This window comes from Haliotis cracherodii, unplaced genomic scaffold, assembly GCF_022045235.1.
Source record: "Haliotis cracherodii isolate W230 unplaced genomic scaffold, xgHalCrac1.p SCAF_56, whole genome shotgun sequence".
NCBI lineage: Eukaryota > Metazoa > Mollusca > Gastropoda > Lepetellida > Haliotidae > Haliotis > Haliotis cracherodii.
Genome location: NW_027266315.1, coordinates 135,994 through 158,325, shown reverse-complemented (window position 1 = coordinate 158,325; position 22,332 = coordinate 135,994). Strand labels below are relative to the sequence as shown.

Below are 22,332 nucleotides of genomic sequence, written 5' to 3'. Positions count from 1 at the left end.
GATTCTGGTATCATAAGTCTTTGGTACGGCTGAGATTGAGGATTGCCTTGCGCCCTGTACATCAACGAAACACAACAAGAAACATAGCATACTTCCAAGCTGATCGTCAGTCAAGTCACCAGAAGTGACAATACCACACAGGGGCCAGTTGGTAATGATTCATCTTACCGAGACAAGGGAGTTAACTGACTATAAAAGTCCAGTTTCCACCCTTGCCGAACTAGGCTGGAATTTCCAGGCCCGCGAAGTGAATCAAATCAATTGAGCACCTTGCCTAAAAACATGAAAAAAATTGCAAGATATCTGTCGACGTCCAGTTGCCGGTACACATGCATTTAAAATCCTGCAGTCGACCGAAATCTGCACGTTGAAATCCATGGCGTTCGTTGCGATTTTGATTGGACTATACATAGACTCGTTAGTCCAGCCAATATGTAACTCCAGAATTCCAGCCTGGTTCGGCAAGGGTGGAACCTTAACTTTGATAGTTAATTAACCCTCCTTGCCACGGGGAGATGGTAATGATTATTCTTTAACAAATCGTTCTGGAATTCTCGGAACCATATTTCTCTCCTGTCATTTCAACAACCTTAATTGTTTTGAAGAGTCCAGCTATGCTTTCAACAGGTGCTTTTGTCACAGCTGCGATAACATAACTGCTGATATCAAAATCTGATTTGGGCACACCGTCGATACAATCAGGATCGCGGTTCGATCACCTCTCTGCCGAGATATCGGTATGTTATGTTAAGGTATTAGAAAACCTAGATGAATTCGCGCATTTGCGCAAAACATATTTCTACATCAGTAATTAGCGAAACTATTCGGGTCTGACAATACTAGTTTAAGTGAATAAATGTGTGCTTAAACGCAACCTGATTCGCCATAATGTTGATATGAAGGTTGTCAGTATCAATGGTAAAGACACGGAACAGGTCCCTTTCACACAAAAGTCTGAACGACTGTAGGTAAGTAACCATGGATACTCGTTACATGTAACATGTTAAAAGTAACAGCTAAGTTGGGACAAACAGTCTTGTTCTACAAGATGGCTACTGTAAAATATAAATTATCGAAGCAAGAAAATAACCATGCTGTATTATCCGCCGAGACGGAATCCATCTGGAGAGAGGGCAAAATAGCTACGAAACCACGCAAAATTTCAACACTTCGCTGGCCAGTCAAATGTTCCTTCGCAATATTCAGTTCGCCTGTCATGTGTGATACCGCCCCATACCATGACACAACAGCTCCCTAAGGGATCATGGTCTAGAGTTGTTGCCCTGCACACCGATCGCCGCTACGTCGCCAATACCTTGATTCGTCTTTAACATGGTGTAACTACATTGCCAGAGAGCCCTTCCTTGGTGCTGCCTAGCCCGTCCTAATCTTTGCTGCCAATGCTGAGCTGTTAGCGTAACGCCCTTCACAGGGCACCAGGACACAGATGATGTAATGTGACGATGTTGTCCAGGTGTCTGCTTTTCAGGCCTGCCACGCCGAGTTCTTACTGGACGCAAGACACCGTCTGCAAAAAAAGGGAACATTATTATATTCCTACAATAAGAGGCACATGTTGTGGGGTTTTTATTCAGTATAACAGGGACTTCGTGAGTCTTTCTAGAAAAAAATCCCCCATCCGGTGACAATTATAAATGCAGCTAATTATGCCTTATGACATAAGTGGGACTGCTGACACGAAGTTGAACTGTAAAATATACATCTTGGAAGATACATTTTAAAAACCTGGAAGCTAAATTAAAAAATTGGATATAATTTTAATGTTTAGAAAAGCTACAAAATACTAACCAAACATATAAATTAGATTTTTAAAACCACTTACCTAATGGAGAATCGAACTTGTTACCCGAAGCTGTGAATTCATTAACAATATTATTTGCTGGTCTAAGGAACAGTAAGAGTTGTCCCCCCTTAACAACATGCTCAAAATGGTCGTCTGCATCATGTGTTAGAAGGTTGAAATTTCTGAGAAATGATGAATTTCCTGAGATGAAACTGACAACGTGAGTGTTTATGCCTTAACCTTTACATTTTGCCTGTGATTTCTGTGTCACCGTATGCTTGTCATCACAGGAGACAAAAAGGATGGGTGGTCAGGCTCGGTGATTTATTAAACGGCACGTCACCGTATCTTATTTGCGTTGATCGATGCTTATCCCTCATGGTGCCTGGGGCGGTATTCACAAAGCTTCTTAGAATTTTCTTAAGCCTTAAGAATTCTTAAATCCACAAAGAAATCTTAGTTTCCCTAACAACCAACTTAAGTTTTAAGAAATTTCTTAAGTCATATTCACAGAGCTTCTCAGTGCTTAGTTCTTTGATTAAGTTTAAGATACCTCATGAGCTTACTTAAGTCCTTAAGAATTTTCTTAAGACATCCAATGTGGCTGCCATAGGTATTGTACAAACCACCGCTAGACGAGATGTACTGCAAATATATTCTGACAAAGAACTAATCAGAAGATACAGGTTAAACAAAAGTGGTATTGAATATGTGACTGGGTTAATTGCTGATAAAATATGTCCTAGCACCTCTCGTTCTCATGCCATGGCAGGAACTGAAAAGGTTGTAGCAACGCTACGTTATTTCGCTACAGGCAAAATGCAATTATGCAACGGGGATGACTTGGGTCTTTCCCAATCGTCAGTCAGTCGGGCGATAGAGCAGACAGTGTCAGCTTTGTCTGACGACGAGATAGCATCCCAGTTCATTCACTTTCCGACAACACAGGGTTGCATTCGTCGGAATCAAGCGGCGTTTTACAACATCGCTCACTTCCCTGGCGTTGTTGGAGTGATTGATGGATCGCATGTGCAGATTATTGCACCATCTGTCGACGAACCCTCATATGTAAATCGTAAACAGTACCACAGTATAAACACATAGCTTGTATTCGATCCAAACAATATGATAATTGACCTTGTTGCGAAGTGGCCAGGCTCGACACACGACTCGAGAATACTCACCGAAAGCGGGCTTCATATTTTATTTTAACGACACATCGTGCCAACCGGATGTCACCTACTTGGAGATAGTGGCTACCCCTGCAGAAACTGGCTGCTTACGCCGTACCTGAGACCAAATCCTGGCTCACAGACATCCTACAATCGGTAATATTCTCCTACATTCGTGAACACGCAATCGTAACAAATAAGAGTATAAGAATCAGTTGATAAGGTTTACCTTTCTTCAAAAATAATTCTCAAACAATTTATTACAACTGGTTAATGAATTTAATATTGTTACTATAATTGTTAAATATTATATATAATTTGTGAATCTCAAGGATCATTAAAAATGCTCAAGGGTTCAATTGCAATGCATTTTCCCAGTTTACTTACCCGGTATATGAAAATACATTTATCTTCTTGTAAGAAACATTTTATGACAGACAGATTTTATTGCTGAGTGTGGCGTTAACCCTCATTGTGTCTGGACGTCAGTCAGTCTGCATACCGCTCAGTGCCACACTGTGATGACGTCGCTGTTTCAAAAACGTATACATTGTATCAAAAGTGTTACAACGTCTTTATTTCTTCACACAGTGTAACCAAATTGTATGAAATGCAACTCGAGTTGATTGTCTTTCCATCAGTATCTAAAGTCACCAAATCCAAAAGATCTATGCACCGCCCAGCCGTCGATAAAAGTGCTGGTATTATAAGTTTCCTACTTTTCCACATTAATCGTAATATGGACGCATCCGAGTATTAGTCTGGTAATTTTGGTCGAAATAAATGGCCAACCTCAAGAAAATTGCAACAGAATTAATTAATACTTTATGTTATTTGGTAGCATGTCAGCTTTCAGGGAAAAGAAGTCTACCAAAATCAACTCATGGGAATGACCTTTCTGAAGGTCACAAGATATAGGCCCATATAATTCGTATTTTCGTATTCTTGGATATTTGTAGGAAGGAAGAGACTCAAATTTATTATAGTTTTCTTTCTAATATAACTAAATTAAAGAACAATCTGGGTATACAACTTTTATTTACTTTATAAAAAATATCACAGGGGCAATTTAATTCATTATAATAGTTCAAGGTCAAACTGAGGACATATATGAAGAGTGGCCGAGAAGTTAAATGTTGCCATAGATTTTCAAATATTGGAATGAAGTCATACATATAATATTCAAATGTAAGATAATCACACTTCATATATCATTTTAAGAACTTAATGTACTAATTGTGGAAGAAATCACCTAATTGTGTGTGTGTTGTGTGTTGTGTGTGTGTGTGTGTGGGGGGGGGGGGGGGGGGGGGGACAGTCATACATAGCCATTAATAATTGTAGCCAGTGACAGTCTGAGGTAACAATGAGCTAGCCTCCAAGCCTCCGACTGAAATATTTGCTATTTTATGTTATTTGGATGCAAGTTTTGACGTTTATATAATTCCAAAGACAATGGATGATTTTGATAGGTCAAGTGTCCTTCAAAACAAGTTTTACAATTTCGTACAAGTAATACTATTTTGTCCGTAGAAATGGGTCGTGGCAGAATGTTCCTTTGATTAAGACTCTGCCCGAATTGTTACTCGCGTACAAGGGGAAATGAATATCATATGTTCCAGTATACTTGTTTTAGATTTGAAAGAAAATTATTACCAAACTATTGTCGTATAAATCCCAACTTTTATAAACTCCGATGCTTATTCACAACTACTGATAGTTGAACGCTCATTCGTTTAAGAAAGTATATTGGTTGCATATTTCAGAAGTTAATTTTTTTGTTATGGTATAATGCCGCACTCAGCAATATTGCAGCTGTATGACGGCGGCCAGTAAATAATCGAGTCTGGACCAGACAATCCAGTGACTGACATCATGAGCAGCGATCCACGCAATTGGGATCGATGACATGCATCAACCAAGTCAGCGAGTCTGACCACCCGATCCCGTTAGTAGTCGCCTTTAACGACAAGCACAGTCGCCTTTTACGGCAAGTATATATGATACTGTGATGTTGTTGTGCTAGATGTAAATGATATAACGTAGCTGTAGTTTTGAAAGATAATCCAGTAATAAAACACTTACAGAACAATAATCATCTTTAATGTCAATTATATCATGTATGCTATTTCTCATATCACTTTAATACATTCTTGTAATTTGTATGTGTATCATGTTTGGGAGAGGCATTCAGATAAGCAAAATTTGCTTGTTTGCCAATCCCTCCACTTTATGGAAATAAATATGTTAATAACATAAAGAACTGGAACTTGGTAACGCATGGGTAGTTAGCCGACTGTAGTCTATTCTGGTGAAAGGGGCCCCGGCGAAACTCAGCCGTTTATCTATTACTGTCGCTGATACGCTGAGTGAACACAGGCTATACTGACTATAGATTAATTCATTTTAGTGAGCGAATCTACAAGATAATCATAGAATTTTGCATAGCATAGCAATATGGCAAACGCTCAAGTGGTGAGTGAGTGAATATGGTTTTACGCCGCTTTTAGCAATATTCCAGTTATATCAAGGCGGGGGACACCTGAGTGAGTGAGTTGGGTTTGACGATGCTTTTGACATTATTCCAGTTATATCACGGTGTGTCAGCTTAATGTGGAAGGAAAGCCCGAAGTGATGCAGGTCTTCGATGAAACCCACGAGCACGGGTATGGTGCTGACAAACCTAGAAACGTAATCGGGGCGAACCGGGATTCGAACCCACAATCATAGGTTTCTGGGGTGCCCAAGGGACGCAACTCTGCACAGCGAATCGCGGCGCCTTAGACGATTGGGCCACCCGTGCCCCCGAGAGCAATCTCATTAAAATCAGATCTTAGTTCTCGCTACCGCTAAACAAAGATCTGAGGACATCCCTAATGGGATGTCCTCAGATCTTTGTTTGGCGGTAGCAATTACAAAGATTTGATTTTAATGAGATTGCCCCGAGGGACACCAGAAATGGGCTTCACGCATTGCACCCATATGGGGAATCAAACCCGGGCCTTCGGCGAATAAACACACAAGTGCCTCGCTGTACTCCAAACAATCTTTGGGGACAGTATTTGGTCTACTCCTGCTACAAATTTAGTTTCAAGTCAAGAAACGGAGACAGAATCCACTGGCGCTGTTGTCTGAGATCATGCCGTTCCAGAATGGTAGCCGTAATTCTGAAAGAAGAAAAATGTCTTACAGCATCGTGCCAAAAGAGAGTAAAGTTGTTTAAATTGCTATATATTTCAAGTAATTACATCTGCATTTGCTGAATTTTCCTGGTTCCGTTTTTCACCAATTTCTCAGACAAAAAAAAAATTACAAGCCGGTTAAAAGTGTTAATTTTGTGCCTTTAAACAGTAAAACAAATGCACACAAGACGAGAAATATCAATATCGGGTGTTTTAAAAATAGGTAACTTGTTCCGATATCAATATTGTCAATATTGGTTGTAAAACGTAATGAATTTAATGAATTGCAAATTACGTACGCATTACGCAAATGATTATACATCATGTCAACATCATGTCACTCATGGGCTTCCATACATTTTTTATTTTAACAAGGAGGGTCCACTTTTCGATATAATTTTTCACATAATTATGTTTCTAATAATTGTAACAATGTTGGAAAGGAATATGGTTATCGGTCGTGTTTAACACACATGTTCTCTGCTGGTGCGGCCGTAGTTACATAGCAGACGACGCTATACAATTTATGGTTGATGGGCATGTTAGAAGTATATTTGAAGCCAACTGCTATTATTTTCATCATTATTAATTACAATTTTACATAAATGTGTATTTGTCAACTTACCATAAAATAATACGGCTCCGTTATCGTTGTTTTTTCTGAATATTTTCCAAGGCACTAGCAGGATCACTACGAATTATCTCCCTTTGCGAGCTCTTCTTGATGTACAGCGACCCGTAGATGCCATATTCTCCTCGTTGGTTTTTATCTTTTTTGATGCGGGAATTAACCATTTTCCCGAAGGTTGATTTTGGTAGACTTTTTAATACAAACTCAAATACATTCAATTAAAAGGAAACAGTCGTAAAATATTCTGTTGCAATTTTCTTGAGGTTAAATAACAGAATGACCAGACTATAATTCGCTGTGCAGAGTTGTGTCACTTGAACACACCAGAAACCTGTGGCCGTGGGTTCGAATCCCTGTTCGCGGTGATCAGTGCTGTAACATCATACCCGTGTTCTCGGGTGTCACCAAAGTAGTAAACACTTCGGGCTTTCCTCCCACATTAAGCTGCCCTGCTGTGATATGACTGGAATACTATTCAAAGCAGCGTTAACCCCCTGGATGATCTCAATCACTAGATTATCTGGTCCAGTGAGATCATTTGACTGATGACATAGTTTGTATGACATATATGTTTATAGTCCAAACTAGGACGCAAAGTGTCAGTGCTATAGGACAATATTGCTATTTATCAAATATATCTAACATTTTATTATGCATACCACCTAGCCAAGAATGCTATAATGCCTTTAAAATAAAAGGGAAGATAACTCTTCAATTTCCTTTTTGAGGCAAATGGTGTTGATTTTTATGTTAAAGAAAATATGCACTATGTTTTACACAAATCTAAAAATGGCATAACACCTCTAAATCAATAAACCTTCAGAACATGATTTGATAAATGTAACTATATTATTACACATATATATCTCCTTGACCACAAGTGGAATAACGCCTGTACAATCTACAGCATTTCCTTTTGGCTGATGATAGTCAATCACATTTCAAAGCGGAATATGAATGAAATGGGTAATATTGCCAATTTTTAAAGATTTTTTTAATATATTATAACTAACATCCCCTTGACCACACACATGTTAGAACATCTTTAAAATCTAAACTTAATGAATCTTAAGATTTTCTTTGGGCCGATGATAGTTGATCACATTTCAGAAGACAATGTAGTTACAATCAGAACTGCTGTAACAAATGTAATAATCTCCAGCTGGGTGTTTGTTCCTGTACCGTATTTCTTTGTTAAATTGATGTCATACTGTCCAACTTCTAACAGGATTCGGTTATATGGATGAGGTGAAATCAACTGCTACTATAGTGGTTACAAGGTGCTCTCTGCCCATGTGGAGCAACATTTGCTGCAACTATCGACCATCAACCGGCGTGACTATGCTCAGATGGGGATAGGGCACGTTCCCAGTACCAGATGCGTGCCCTGCGACTAAAGACCATTAATGGTAACTAAAGTGTCGTGAAAGACAGACAATGGTTACTATAGTGTCGTGTATGACAGACAATGGTAACTATAGTGTCGTGTATGACAGACAATGGTTACTATTGTGCCGTGTATGACAGACAGTGCAAACTAACGTACAGTGTATGGCAGGCAATGGTAACTATAGTGTCGTGTATGACAGACAATGGTTACTATTGTGCCGTGTATGACAGAGAGTGGAAACTAACTTACAGTGTATGACAGACAATGGTAACTATAGTGACGTGTATGACGGACAATGGTTACTATTGTGCCGTGTATGACAGACAGTGCAAACTAACGTACAGTGTATGACAGACAATGGTAACTATCGTGTCGTGTAAGACAGACAATGGTAACCATAGCGTCGTGTATGACAGACAGTGGTAACTATCGTGTCGTGTATGACAGACAGTGGTAACTATAGTGGCATGTATGACAGACAGTGGTAACTATAGGGTCATGTGTGACAGACAGTGGTAACTATAGGGGCATGTATGACAGACAGTGGTAACTATAGTGGCATGTATGACAGACAATGGTAAATATAGTGTCGTGTGTAACAGACAGTGGTAACTATCGTGTCGTGTATGACAGACAGTGGTAACTATAGTGGCATGTATGACAGACAGTGGTAACTATAGTGGCATGTATGACAGACAGTGGTAACTATCGTGTTGTGTAAGACAGACAGTGGTAACTATAGTGTCGTGTATGACAGACAGTGGTAACTATAGATTCGTGTATGACAGACAATGGTAACTATAGTGTCGTGTATGACAGACAGTGGTAACTATCGTGTCGTGTGTGACAGACAGTGGTAACTATCGTGTCGTGTGTGACAGACAGTGGTAAGTATCGTGTCGTGTATGACAGACAGTGGTAACTATCGTTTCGTGTATGACAGACAGTGGTAACTATCGTGTCGTGTATGACAGACAGTGGTAACTATAGTGTTGAGTGTGACAGACAGTGGTAACTATCGTTTCGTGTATGACAGACAGTGGTAACTATAGTGGCATGTGTGACAGACAGTGGTAACTATAGTGCCGTGTGTGGCAGACAGTGGTAACTATAGTGTCGGGTGTGACAGACAGTGGTAACTATAGTGTCGTGTATGAAAGACAGTGGTAACTATAGTGTCGTGTATGACAGACAGTGGTAACTATCGTTTCGTGTATGACAGACAGTGGTAACTACAGTGGCATGTGTGACAGACAGTGGTAACTATAGTGCCGTGTGTGACAGACAGTGGTAACTATAGTGTCGGGTGTGACAGACAGTGGTAACTATAGTGTCGTGTATGAAAGACAGTGGTAACTATAGTGTCGTGTATGACAGACAGTGGTAACTATCGTTTCGTGTATGACAGACAGTGGTAACTATAGTGGCATGTTTGACAGACAATGGTAACTATCGTGTCTTGTAGGACAGACAGTGGTAACTATCGTTTCGTGTATGACAGACAATGGTAACTATAGTGTCGGTGTAACAGACAGTGGTAACTATAGTTGCATCTGTGACAGACAGTGGTAACTATCGTGTCGTGTATGGCAGACAGTGAGAACTGTCATGTCATGTATGAAAGACAGTGGTAACTATAGCGTCATGTGTGACAGACAGTGGTAACTATCGGGTTGTGTATGACAGACAGTGGTTACTATCGTGTCGTGTATGACACTCAGAGGTAACTATAGTGTCGTGTGTGACAGACAGAGGTAACTATAGTGTCGTGTGTAACAGACAGTGGTAACTATCGTGTCGTGTATGACAAACAGTGGTAACTATCGTGTCGTGTATGACAGACAGTGGTAACTATCGTGTCTTGTGTGACAGACAGTGGTAACTATCGTGTCGTGTGTTACAGACAGTGGTAACTATCGTGTCGTGTGTGATAGACAGTGGTAACTATAGTGTCGTGTATGACAGACCGTGGTAACTATCGTGTCGTGTGTGACAGACAGTGGTAACTATAGTGTCGTGTATGATAGACAGTGGTAACTATAGTGGCATGTATGACAGACAGTGGTAACTATAGTGTCGTGTGCGACAGACAGTGGTAACTATAGTGTCGTGTATGACAGACAGTGGTAACTATCGTGTCTTGTATGACAGACAGTGGTAACTATCGTGTCGTGTATGACAGACAGTGGTAACTATAATGGCATGTGTGACAGGCAGTGGTAACTATCGTGTCTTGTATGACAGACAGTGGTATCTATAGTGTCGTGTATGACAGACAGTGGTAACTATAGTGTCGTGTGTGACAGACAGTGTTACCTATAGTGTCGTGTATGACAGACAGTGATAACTATCGTTTCGTGTATGACAGACAGTGGTAACTATCGTGTCGTGTATGACAGACAGTGGTAACTATAGTGTTGTGTTTGACAGACAGTGGTAACTATCGTTTCGTGTATGACAGACAGTGGTAACTATAGTGGCATGTGTGACAGACAGTGGTAACTATAGTGCCGTGTGTGGCAGACAGTGGCAACTATAGTGTCGGGTGTGACAGACAGTGGTAACTATAGTGTCGTGTATGAAAGACAGTGGTAACTATAGTGTCGTGTATGACAGACAGTGGTATCTATAGTGTCGTGTATGACAGACAGTGGTAAATATAGTGTTGTGTGTGACAGACAGTGGTAACTATCGTTTCGTGTATGACAGACAGTGGTAACTATAGTGGCATGTGTGACAGACAGTGGTAACTATAGTGCCCTGTGTGACAGACAGTGGTAACTATCGTGTCGTGTATGACATACAGTGGTAACTATAGTGTCGTGTATGAAAGACAGTGGTAACTATAGTGTCGTGTATGAAAGACAGTGGTAACTATCGTTTCGTGTATGACAGACAGTGGTAACTATAGTGGCATGTGTGACAGACAATGGTAACTATAGTGTCGTGTGTGACAGACAGTGGTAACTATCGTGTCGTGTATGGCATACAGTGGTAACTATAGTGTCGTGTTTGACAGACAGTGGTAACTATCGTGTCGTGTATGACAGACAGTTTCAACTATAGTATCATATTTGATAGACAGTGGTCACTAATACCAACTATCCACTTATAGTCGCCTCCTAAACGGAGCTGTGGGTATATCCCAAGGGTAAAGGTTTCCAAGAAATGAATACCGACAATTGGCTGTCCATGGCTCATCAAGATAACGAATAAATATAATATCGATTTGGTTCAATATATGTTTCCTCCAATAGACGTATTTATTATTGTTTGGGGACATACGTTACACATTTTTGAGATTTTGTGGAGGCCTTCCAAACAATTGCAATTTCCATTGAAACTGTCCGATTTCTGAAACACGATGAAGTGACGACGCATTTCTATATAGATGCCCCTAGATGTTACTAGTACATGTCTTTTATCAGCCTCAGCGCTACGATCTGTTAGTTTTAAATCTGCCCAAGAAATAAGTGAGCTTGCATGTTCTGCATCATGTATACGTATTACTTCTTCTTTTTTATCTTTTCGTGCGTTCGTGTAATGTGAGCCAAATGACATATTTGTCGAATTTTAGGCTTGATCATATTCCATATTTTAAATGAAGGTCGCAATTTCCTGCTTAAAACGTTCAGAATAACATGATGATGTGGGATGTCCTCAAACTAGAGCCCAACGACAAGCCGAATCCGTACATGTACCTCTCTCTACAAGTTTTCTTCGTTGATGGGATATATATACTAAGTGGTGTAAACATTTTTTTGACAACATAATGTTTGGTCATTCATCTGATTGATATTTTACCGAAACAAATTCATTGACAAAACCAAAACCTATTAATAGGAGACAGAGCGACGATCCATAAACTAGGGGTGATGTGCCACCACAATTGACAATGTCCATATCGGGTGTTACTACCAATTGCGTTGATACAGACGAGGCAGCAGCGGCGCTTTGAAAACACCGGACCATTGAAAAAAGCCCAGGGGATGTGGTTCCAAATGTCAATCAAAGGTTGGGCCTACTGAGCTAGCATTATGGGTGTTTCTGATCCTGTCGTAGCCGTCCATCCATCTCATCCCAGACATGTTCTATGGGGGACATATATGGCGACGCAGCCGATCATTGCAGTACAGCAATCTTATGCTGCCTCAAAAAGGTATGTTACAACACGTGCAATATGTTAGTAGGTATTATACTGCTGCTAGGTCCTTGCATTTCAACAATGGACCGAACATGACCTTGAGCGATACCGCAAGCCATGTGTTGTGATGCCACCCATACCATTACACTTTAAGCCCCAAACTGACGATGGTGAATAACGTAACGTTGCTTTAACGTTCTGCCTTGACGAGAGAGTGGGAGGGAGGGGGGGTGGGGGGGGTGGGGTTGTACTACATGTGGTCATAGATACTCTCTTTATTGAGTAGATGTACATCAATTTAATATCACTCGAGTTGGCTACTCAATGTTCAATAACTCCAGCTCGACAGGGTATTGTTATTGAAACGAGTCGTTCCCTGTGTACCGTCCTAATGTACATCTCTTTGTCTCACAATTCACATAAACTGGAGGCCTATTTGTTTGATTAGTAATAACAATAACCTACTTGTGCTGTGTAAGAACAAGAGACGAACTAATACGTGCTTTTGTATTATTCTAAAGTGGCTCAGATGGAGAGGAAATTATATCCCTGCGCCAGCTTGAGCCAGTGTGTGTCGACGTTGTCCACCGAGAAAAACAGTAGGACACACAACAACAACAGCACGGTACATGAATAGTTGCATCCAGTCAACGAAACACAGGCACCAACAATTGAATCAATACCACAACAATTGAATCGCACACTAATTATATATCCAGCACCAGCACTGCCCAGGAGACATAACCCCGACTGAATGAAAGTGCACACACACTCACTCACACCACGCACTGACACCACGCGCGCACACACACATACACACGCACGCACGCACGCACACGCACACACACACACACACACACATTGACATCTGAACACACACTGATATGTGAACATACACATCAACATCTGAACATACACACACATTGTCATCTGAACACACACACTGACATCTGAACATACGCATCAACATCTGAAGACACACATTGACATCTGAACACACACTGACATCTGAACATACGCATCAACATCTGAAGACACACTTTGACATCTGAACACACACTGACATCTCAACATACACACCGACCTCTGAACACGCACGCACGCACGCAGACACACACACTCACGTACACACAGACATATGAACACAAACACAAGATTAACATCTCAACATACGGCCCGTGAATATCCTGGATAGAATAGGTCTTCAGCAAAGCATGCTTGTCGTAAGAGGCGACTAACGGGATCGGGTGGACATGCTCTCTGACTTGGTTGATGCATGTCATCGATCCTAATTGCGTGGATCAGTGCTCACATTGTCAATCACTGGATGGCCTGGTGTAGACTAGATTATTTACAAACCGCCGTCATATGGCTGGAATATTGCTGAGTGCGGCGTTAAAAAACAAACAAACAAACATCTCAATATGCACACCGACATCTGAACACACGCATTGACATCTGAACACACGCATTGACATCTGAACACACACCGACCTCTGAACACACACCGACCTCTGAACATACACATTGACATCTGAACAGACATACATGTACCAACATCTGAACACGCACACAGACATCTGAAAACACACACATACACACACACACCGACCTCTGATCATATAGATTAACATCTGAACGTACACACCGACCTCTGAAAATACACATTGACATCTGAACACACATCAAAATGTGAACTCACACACCCACATCTGAACATACACACCCACATCTGACGCACATACTGACATCTGGACATACACACCCACATCTTAACACCCACACCCACATCTGAATGCACACACCGACATCTGAACACATACACCCACATCTGAACACCCACATCGACATCTGAACTACAGACCGACAAGATAACAAACCCGCGTATTGAGCTTTGTAGTCTGTGAGGGTGTTGGCCGTCAAATGTTTAGCATCTAGTGTGTTGAAAGCTACTGGTGGAGTAGGGCGTGTCTTCATAGATTGAGGACATAACTCCTAATACAGACAGGCTCCATGACTTGAGATCGACTCCACTGTTACAGGAAGGCTCTACTGCTAGATACCTGAAAAGGTACAAGCGGCCGGCTACATTACTACAGAAAGACTCAAGTACAAGCACCCGGCTACATTACTACAGAAAGACTCCAGTCAGGGAGACCAGTTACAGAACAACGGAGAGGCTCCAGTGTTACAGATAGGCTCCATTTCCATTGCAAGGACTATGTTTCTGGCAGATTGTTTGAGATCCAGACACTATCGACGTGAGTAGACACCTAACCTAATATGTAACTTTCCTAATTATTATGTATTTGTGTATAATTATTATATATGTGCAAATTGAAGTGTTTTAAGTTAAGCACTGTGTTTCTTTGTAGATGTTGGTAAAGGAGGATAATTGCTATGTATTGCTCTATAATTGTTTTGTATGTGCAAAATAGTATCAGCAAGTTACAAAAAACTGATATAGTGGCGGGTAACATTACTGGAATGTTTAATTAGTACTCCACACTGTTAGCGGAGTACATACTGTCCTTGCAATGATATTGACGGGTGGGCGGTTGAGGCGTCTGGTACTTTTCCTGGCGCGGTGCTTGGTATGTGAGTAGACTTTATGGTCAAATGCACAGAGAGGATTAGCTGTCGGGGGCGATTGCATTGGCGGTAACTTCTGTATTGAAAGTGTTTGAGCTTAGATTCGTTTTACGGGGAGGCCGCGATGTGTTTTGTAACATGCTCGTGCTCATATGCCAACAGAGTGGATTGCACAGAGGATGAAAACTATGATATCACTATATAGACACAATTTTTATGGATAACAACTTCTTTAATACTGTAAAAAGGCGACGTTTCGGTATAGGTCCTTATACCGTTGTCAAGCAAGACTGAATGAGGGACACAGTGAAGAATATATATAGCAAGTGGATGATTAACAATAGAGGATTAACAGTAACAACAGGGGCATACAAGAGTGGGATAACATATGTATGTACACCTTTAGCCTCTTGGGGCTTAGATGTGTAGTCTACAAAATTGACTGCAACTGTGGGCAATCTTACGTAGGTGAAACATCCCGCCCAATCAACACCAGAATCAAAGAGCATAAAACCTCCACCATCAAATCCGACAGCAAATCAGCCATCTCGGACCATATCATCAACTGTCCCAATCACATCATCAACTGGGACAACGTCCAAATCCTCGCCAACAACCTCCATGACTTCACCAAAAGAAAACTAACAGAAGCAGTCCATATTCGCCGCCACAAGCCATCAATCAACAGAGATAAAGGCTATTTCATCCCATCCGCCTACCATGAACTCATCAACCAATAATCACCTGTTTATTGGCTTCATGCCCTCATTGGCTTCTAGCTATGTGTTTTCTGTCCATCGTGTTGTGACAGCATAATCCCTTTGTTGTCACACCTACCTATGTTATCCCACTCTTGTATGCCCTAAGCGGTTTCACTCCTGACCGCTCAACCCTAGATAACCTCGCCCGACTAGCACAAGATATTAAGACAGGACAACTAAATAAACAATATACCACAGGCACCGTCTTAGACTTCTCTAAAGCTTTCGACATGGTATGGCACGATGGGCTAATACAAAAACTTAAAAAAATAGGACTCAAAGGTCAGATAATAAACTACATCCAGGACTTCCTAAACAATCGTAAAATAACCGTGGGTATAGACCAAACTCTATCGGACCAATGTCCCCTAGAAAATGGCACTCCACAGGGCAGTATCCTCAGCCCCACCCTCTTCAATATAATGATAAACGATCTATTCGAGGGTCTATCCCCTAAAGTAAACACATCAAAATTCGCGGATGATGGAGCCATCTGGATCCGCACTAAAAGCATGAAAATGGCCAAAAATCTACTCCAAAAATCTCTTAATAAAATACAACAATGGGCTGACAAATGGGGCTTCTCCCTTAACTCAGAAAAAACAACAGGAATAGTATTCAAATATAAAAACATGAAACCCGCCTCCCCAATCCTCCAGCTAAACAATCAAACAATCAAATTTAAAAAACAAACCAAATTCTTAGGACTTATTTTCGATGAACATCTCACCTGGGATGCTCACATCCAAAACCTAACAACTAAATGCAATAAAGACCTAAACACCCTAAGATGCCTAACTGGCTCTAACTGGGGAGCCTCCAAAGATACTCTCCTCTCTCTCTACATATCCCTAATTAGATCAAAACTAGACTACGGCTGCGCCATATACAACACCCTAAACAACTCTCTATCTAAAAAACTTGACTCAATACAATATCAGGCTCTCAAACTCATTACACGCACCCAACATGGCACCTCCTACACCTCACTTCAGGCCTTAACAGGAGAAATGCCACTAAGTCTACGCAGGGAACAGCTAAGCTTAAATTTCTGGGCCGCGTCCCAATCAAACCCTCTCATCCAAAACTTAATAAACCAAAACATCAGCCCTAAAAAACCAAGCTCTAGCTCGTAAACACCCCTTACTTACCCCAATATCCCAAAGAATAACAAACTACCTAAATGAAAACCAAATTAAAAATCTTAAACAAAACTGCAAACAATCAAATATCTTCACCCCTAAACTTAAAATACCCAAAATAGACACAACACTAGCTAGCCAAATAAATAAACAAACCGACCCAAACATAGCTAAAACTACCACACTAGCATACATACACAAAAATTGGCCAAATTGGTGTCACATTTACACGGACGGATCCTCAGATCCGACCTCCAAACACACGGGTTTCGGAGTCCATACCACACAACCAACTAAAACCACACAATCCTTCCGACTCCCAAATAACCAATCAATATTCACGGCAGAACTAATGGGCATGGCCTCAGCACTCCACAATCAAGAATCCAAAAACCACCAAAAAATCCTAATACTTACTGACTCCCTAAGTGGACTACAAGCCCTACAAAACAAAAATACCAAAAACCGACCTAAATTAATAAATCAAATACTTAAAAGCTCCAACGACCTAACTAAGGCAGGCAAACAAATAACCTTCTTGTGGATACCCGCCCACGTAGGAATATACGGTAATGAAAACGCCGATAAAGCAGCTAAACTATCCCTCAAAATCCCAGAAATAAGCTTAAACTTACCCATCTCAAAATCAGAAATTAAAAGTGTAAACAAACAAAAAATCACAAAAAATGGCATAACCTATATCTAAACTCAAATAGCCAAATCAAAAGAGTGCTCAGCAAACCACTAACCAAACCAAAAATTCTCCATCCATCAAAAAAAATCGACAGAGTAATCACTAAACTCCAAACAGGACACACCAACCTAAATAACCACCTAAAAAAATTTAAAAAACACACTACAGGTAACTGCCCACACTGCAAACAACCAGAAACCCCAGAACACGCACTCATCCACTGCACACACTACCTAACACATCGAACCGCATTACAAACCACCCTCAATCTAAACAAGGCTCTCACTCTAGAAGAAATACTAAACCCACAAAATAAACTAGAAAACTTCAAGGCCTTAGGCGTATTCTTAATCAAAACGGAACTAATAAAACGCATCTAAAACCATAATAACCTACCAAATCAAAATCACATAAACAAACAATCATCCACCATACCCAGCTCCCTTAGTTCTCCTCCCCAACCCCATCGGCATCTATTCCAAATCTCAAAATTCCCAAATTCTTTATAAGCAACCCCTAAAGCCCCCTCTTGGGTTGCACAGACCACCCTCGCCCCTTTCGGAAACACATTAAATGGCCTGGCCGGGCCCGTGTGCGAAATACGCATCAGTCGGAAAGCGCATGTTAAATCTCCAAAGTAAGTAAGTAAGTAAGTAAGTATGCCCTTGTTGTTGCTGTTAATCCTCTATTGTTAATCATCCACTTGCTATATATATTCTGCACTATGTCCCTCATTCAGTCTTGCTTGACAACGGTATAAGGATCCAAACCGAAACGTCGCCTTTTTACAGTATTAAAGAAGTTGTTATCCATAAAAATTGTGTCTATCTTGTCATCCGTCAACTTCTAAGTAATGCCTATCAAACAAGTTATGATATCACTACTTAAAAATGTTGAATTTGGTTTGTTCTGAGCTGTCGGTTTCATTGTAGATATACATTGTTATAATGTGAAATATCGGCGGAAACGCGGAAAATCGCGTTTCGTAAAACGGTAGTCCTTGCAAAAATCATCTACAAAATATTATCAAAGATTATTTTTTAAAAATACTACGAAAACATTGTGTTGCCGGACTACAATGGCGGATTGTCCTGTTTTCGTTCAGAGCGTTCAGCATCAAACATGCCTTTATTATTATTCATAACACAATCGTCGGATCTTACGTTTCCAGACATCATACGTTTTCTATCATGGATACTTGCACTATAGCGGGGAATGTGGCGTCACACATAAAAACTGTTAATACTCCGATGATGACTATGTTTATGATGAAGTTGTCTTTTATAAGTGAATGAGATGTTGAGCTGGCTTGGTCTAATTGGTATTCACTCCCTGGAACAAAAATATTGTTTACTAGCATTGTATTATGAGCAACCGGATGCGTAAATAACGTGTGTAATATATTCCCGTATCATATTTTATAATACTTGTTCTTTTAATATTGTTATCAATGAGAGAACGAAGATTACCTTGAAAAAACACAACAGCATGCATATGTTCTTGCAAAAGGAAACTTGATATATATTCATATGGTGCGAACCATATGTACATCAATAATAATAATAATAATCATCATCATAATCATAATCATAATCATAATACATCATGATGGCAGTTTCAATGTAACGATTAAGTATTTCTAAAGATATGGAAAATAAATCTTGATAACTGCTTTAATCTTTGATCTTTGGGAAAATAATAATGACATATTATAATAAACATTCTTCATTTGCACTGGTAGTTACACTGATTAATGAATTGAATTGATTGTCTCTGAATAGTTTTTGTGTACTCCAACCCTGGATTGAAGCCTGCAGCAAAGTCATACATGATGTATTGACGTGGTCCCAGCTGGCATAACTTCATCTATTCATCTGAGGCAACAGCTTCTTTTTGGAAACAACTGGGTCATCACTGATCCATGAATATATTCTTACCGCTATTGTCAACGTTGTCAGGAATTTGTTTTGTTGGCAAATCGAAATTGGTTATTCACTAGCATTCTCAAGCATTGATGTTTCATATTTCTTTACAGGAGTATTGGTTGATAACAACATCTGGTGTCACATGACACCAAAAGATAAGAGGTATATCTGAAGTCAATAATATTTTATTCAGGAAACAATAGTCAGATTTAGTAACCCCACCAGATTTTGCATCATGTCCAAATGTCGCATTCTCGTGTTCTAGTGTTTTAGACGCTGTCCGTGTGCATGCGTGATATCAGAAGGTCAAGGCGCATGCGCACATTAGTAGTCCTGCACAGTGGTCATGCTTCTATCGTTCTCTTCTTTCTCCAAGTAGCATTTAGAAAATGTATGACTTGAGCTTGAAAATGCTATCATGTAATTTACATACACAAAGACCCATGTAGAGTAGAGTAGACTCCTCTCCCTTTGGTGCTGTTTTCTATGTACTTTAAATTAAAACCCTCAACATGCTAAACATAATTTAACAAAAGAAATTGTGTACATGAATGTTCATGGATAGTGAAAACATTAAAGTGTGAGGAACCTGGAAACAATATATATCACTGTCAGTGATAGAGTAAATATTGCTTAAAGCCACATCAGCAGTATTGCTGTAACAGTTACAGAAATAATCACATTATTATTCATCTAAACAAAATTCTCCAAGACCAATTTGTAGCATTCGGCTAAAATGAGATTGTCCGATGTTTTTACACGACACCATAGTCGCTACTTTAGGCCATTCAAAATTAATTAATAGATTATCATCCTTTCCCACCTGACTACAAAACATCCCGCCTTACATTATTCTATTGCCTCAAACTTCCTAGAAATAGAAATATGTGTGTTCCTACTCCGTGCACGTAGCCCCACTGAACACGCATGTTGCATGTGAATCGCATCCTTCGACAGCAATTGTACACAGATGCCTTAAAGGGGCACTGATCTAACGCAATTCCCCGGACTGGTTGTTGCCTTTGTTATTGTTTTTTCCCCCTTGAGTACCCGGATGATACGCAACGCAACTGAGCGTGACCAGAGACTGGGCTACCGTCTGCAAAGACAGCTGAATAAACTTGGAGGCTGAAGGCAATATTTGTTTTACGAATTTTTGCATAAACACTGATTGGTTAACTGTGATCTATAAAGATTTCGACAAAGGGCGCATGTTGATTAATTTCTTCAGCCTAAACAAACAGACAAAAAGAACGGCGGAGCTCATCGGATGTCGTCATTTGGAAATACCCCAGATGGTCATAGTTTAATACTAAAAAAAGTATCTATGCAGTGAAAGCAATTTCGGATTGCGTCGATAATACGATTACTACTCCCTTGTTGTCATCCACGTTTTCTCGTATAACCCTATACTTGTGTATTTGTCGTCATTCACTTGATGCTCAGTTAATGAATTTATTACAGGTACAATTAGTGGTAGTACCACTTAGATTACCTGACAAAGGTTCCCATTTTGCATTTATTGTGTCTGGGGTAATTTAATCAATCTAAATCCAGGTTTGAAGTGAGGTGAAATGTGTCTTATGTAATATGCACGTGGCAGACCAGCAAGAGGTGAATGATCACTTGATTTACTTTTTTTGTAAATAAACGGATCGTTCCTAGTCATCAAAGGATTAACAGAAAATATGTTGATTGATTAATCACTGTTATCTTGCACAGTGGATATGTCAAAAGTGAGTGTTTACATGTCTAGGTTTACTAAAACAAAGGGAATACACTCATGTCATGGCGTGAAGTGCCGATGTAAAAACAACATACTTTGTTCAAAGGGTTAACTGATAATACGTTGATTGATTGATCATTGTTATCTATCACTCAATGGATTTTTTAGGAACCGTGGACGTTATGAAAATAGTTGTCACGTGGGCTTTCTCAGCCGACCCTTGAGACTTGACACCTATGTGAAACACCTGAAACAATCCAAGTGATCAGTTGAGAAACGAACACGGGTTATAATATCCCGAAACGATATAGATCTTTTAAAATATTTGATTTTTACAGAGACACGCGACATCGAATAAGTTTCTTTGTACAGCTGCAGACGAGTGGGATATTGTTCCTTTGTGTGGATATTCACGGATACATTCTTCGAACAAGGAAGCTCCTAAAATTTATACACAGAAATTTGGTAGGTTGCAATTATGGTATTTGCATTTTGATTTCCTTCATTTTAACCGATTCGTTCTTGTTTCTCTACGTCTTGGTTGAGAAATTCTTCAATGCGCGATAGACATTGTTTTCACAGGTCTTTTCCTTTGTAAGCATGTATATATTACCGTCAATTTGTAAAATGTGATTCTCTCAGGCAATTTATAAAATGTGTAAATATTTCAGTCATATTGACTAAAAAATCTGTCCAGATTGATTAAGGTGATCAAAAGGGCCTACAAACATCACAACAGATTATTATGTAGGATTAGAAGCCTAACAACATAGACATGTACTTTTCAACGTAACATTTTCAGTCTCTTGGTGATGACATTAAACATCAAAATGTTTGGAATTCGTTATCATAATAATACAGATGGAAATGTTTTTTTCAGTCACTTTGTAAAATAACTGAATATTTAGACTTTTAATAAATTTGAAAAAGTTACACATTTTGACAGTAAACAAATATACACACTTTAAAAAAAAGCAGTGCTCAGGTGAAATATTTACTTTGTGTTTCAAGTCAAAATAGTGTAAACGAAAATCGCAAAATTACCAAGCAAGTGACATATCAAAACTTCGTCACCAGTACCGGTGCTACCCACAAAGATACCTACATTTCCTTATTATCTCGAAAAATGTATTTCATTTTGTTGATCAATGTGACCATACGCCCTTATT

At 39.8% G+C, this 22,332-nt stretch overlaps 1 protein-coding gene and 1 pseudogene across 1 annotated transcript in view; both read left to right on the top strand.

Annotated features, from left to right (window-relative positions):
- Positions 1-1,048: 1,048 nt before the first annotated feature.
- On the top strand, positions 1,049-3,136 carry LOC139444575 (putative nuclease HARBI1; annotated as a pseudogene).
- Positions 3,137-5,433: 2,297 nt separating this feature from the next.
- The window catches only part of LOC139444574 (galactoside alpha-(1,2)-fucosyltransferase 2-like), a 32,259-nt gene continuing 15,360 nt past the window's right edge, over positions 5,434-22,332 (top strand). Inside the window, exon 1 of the mRNA XM_071225457.1 lies at positions 5,434-5,451. Within this exon, the coding sequence (XP_071081558.1) occupies positions 5,434-5,451 (18 nt within the window). The remainder of the gene's footprint in view (positions 5,452-22,332) is intronic.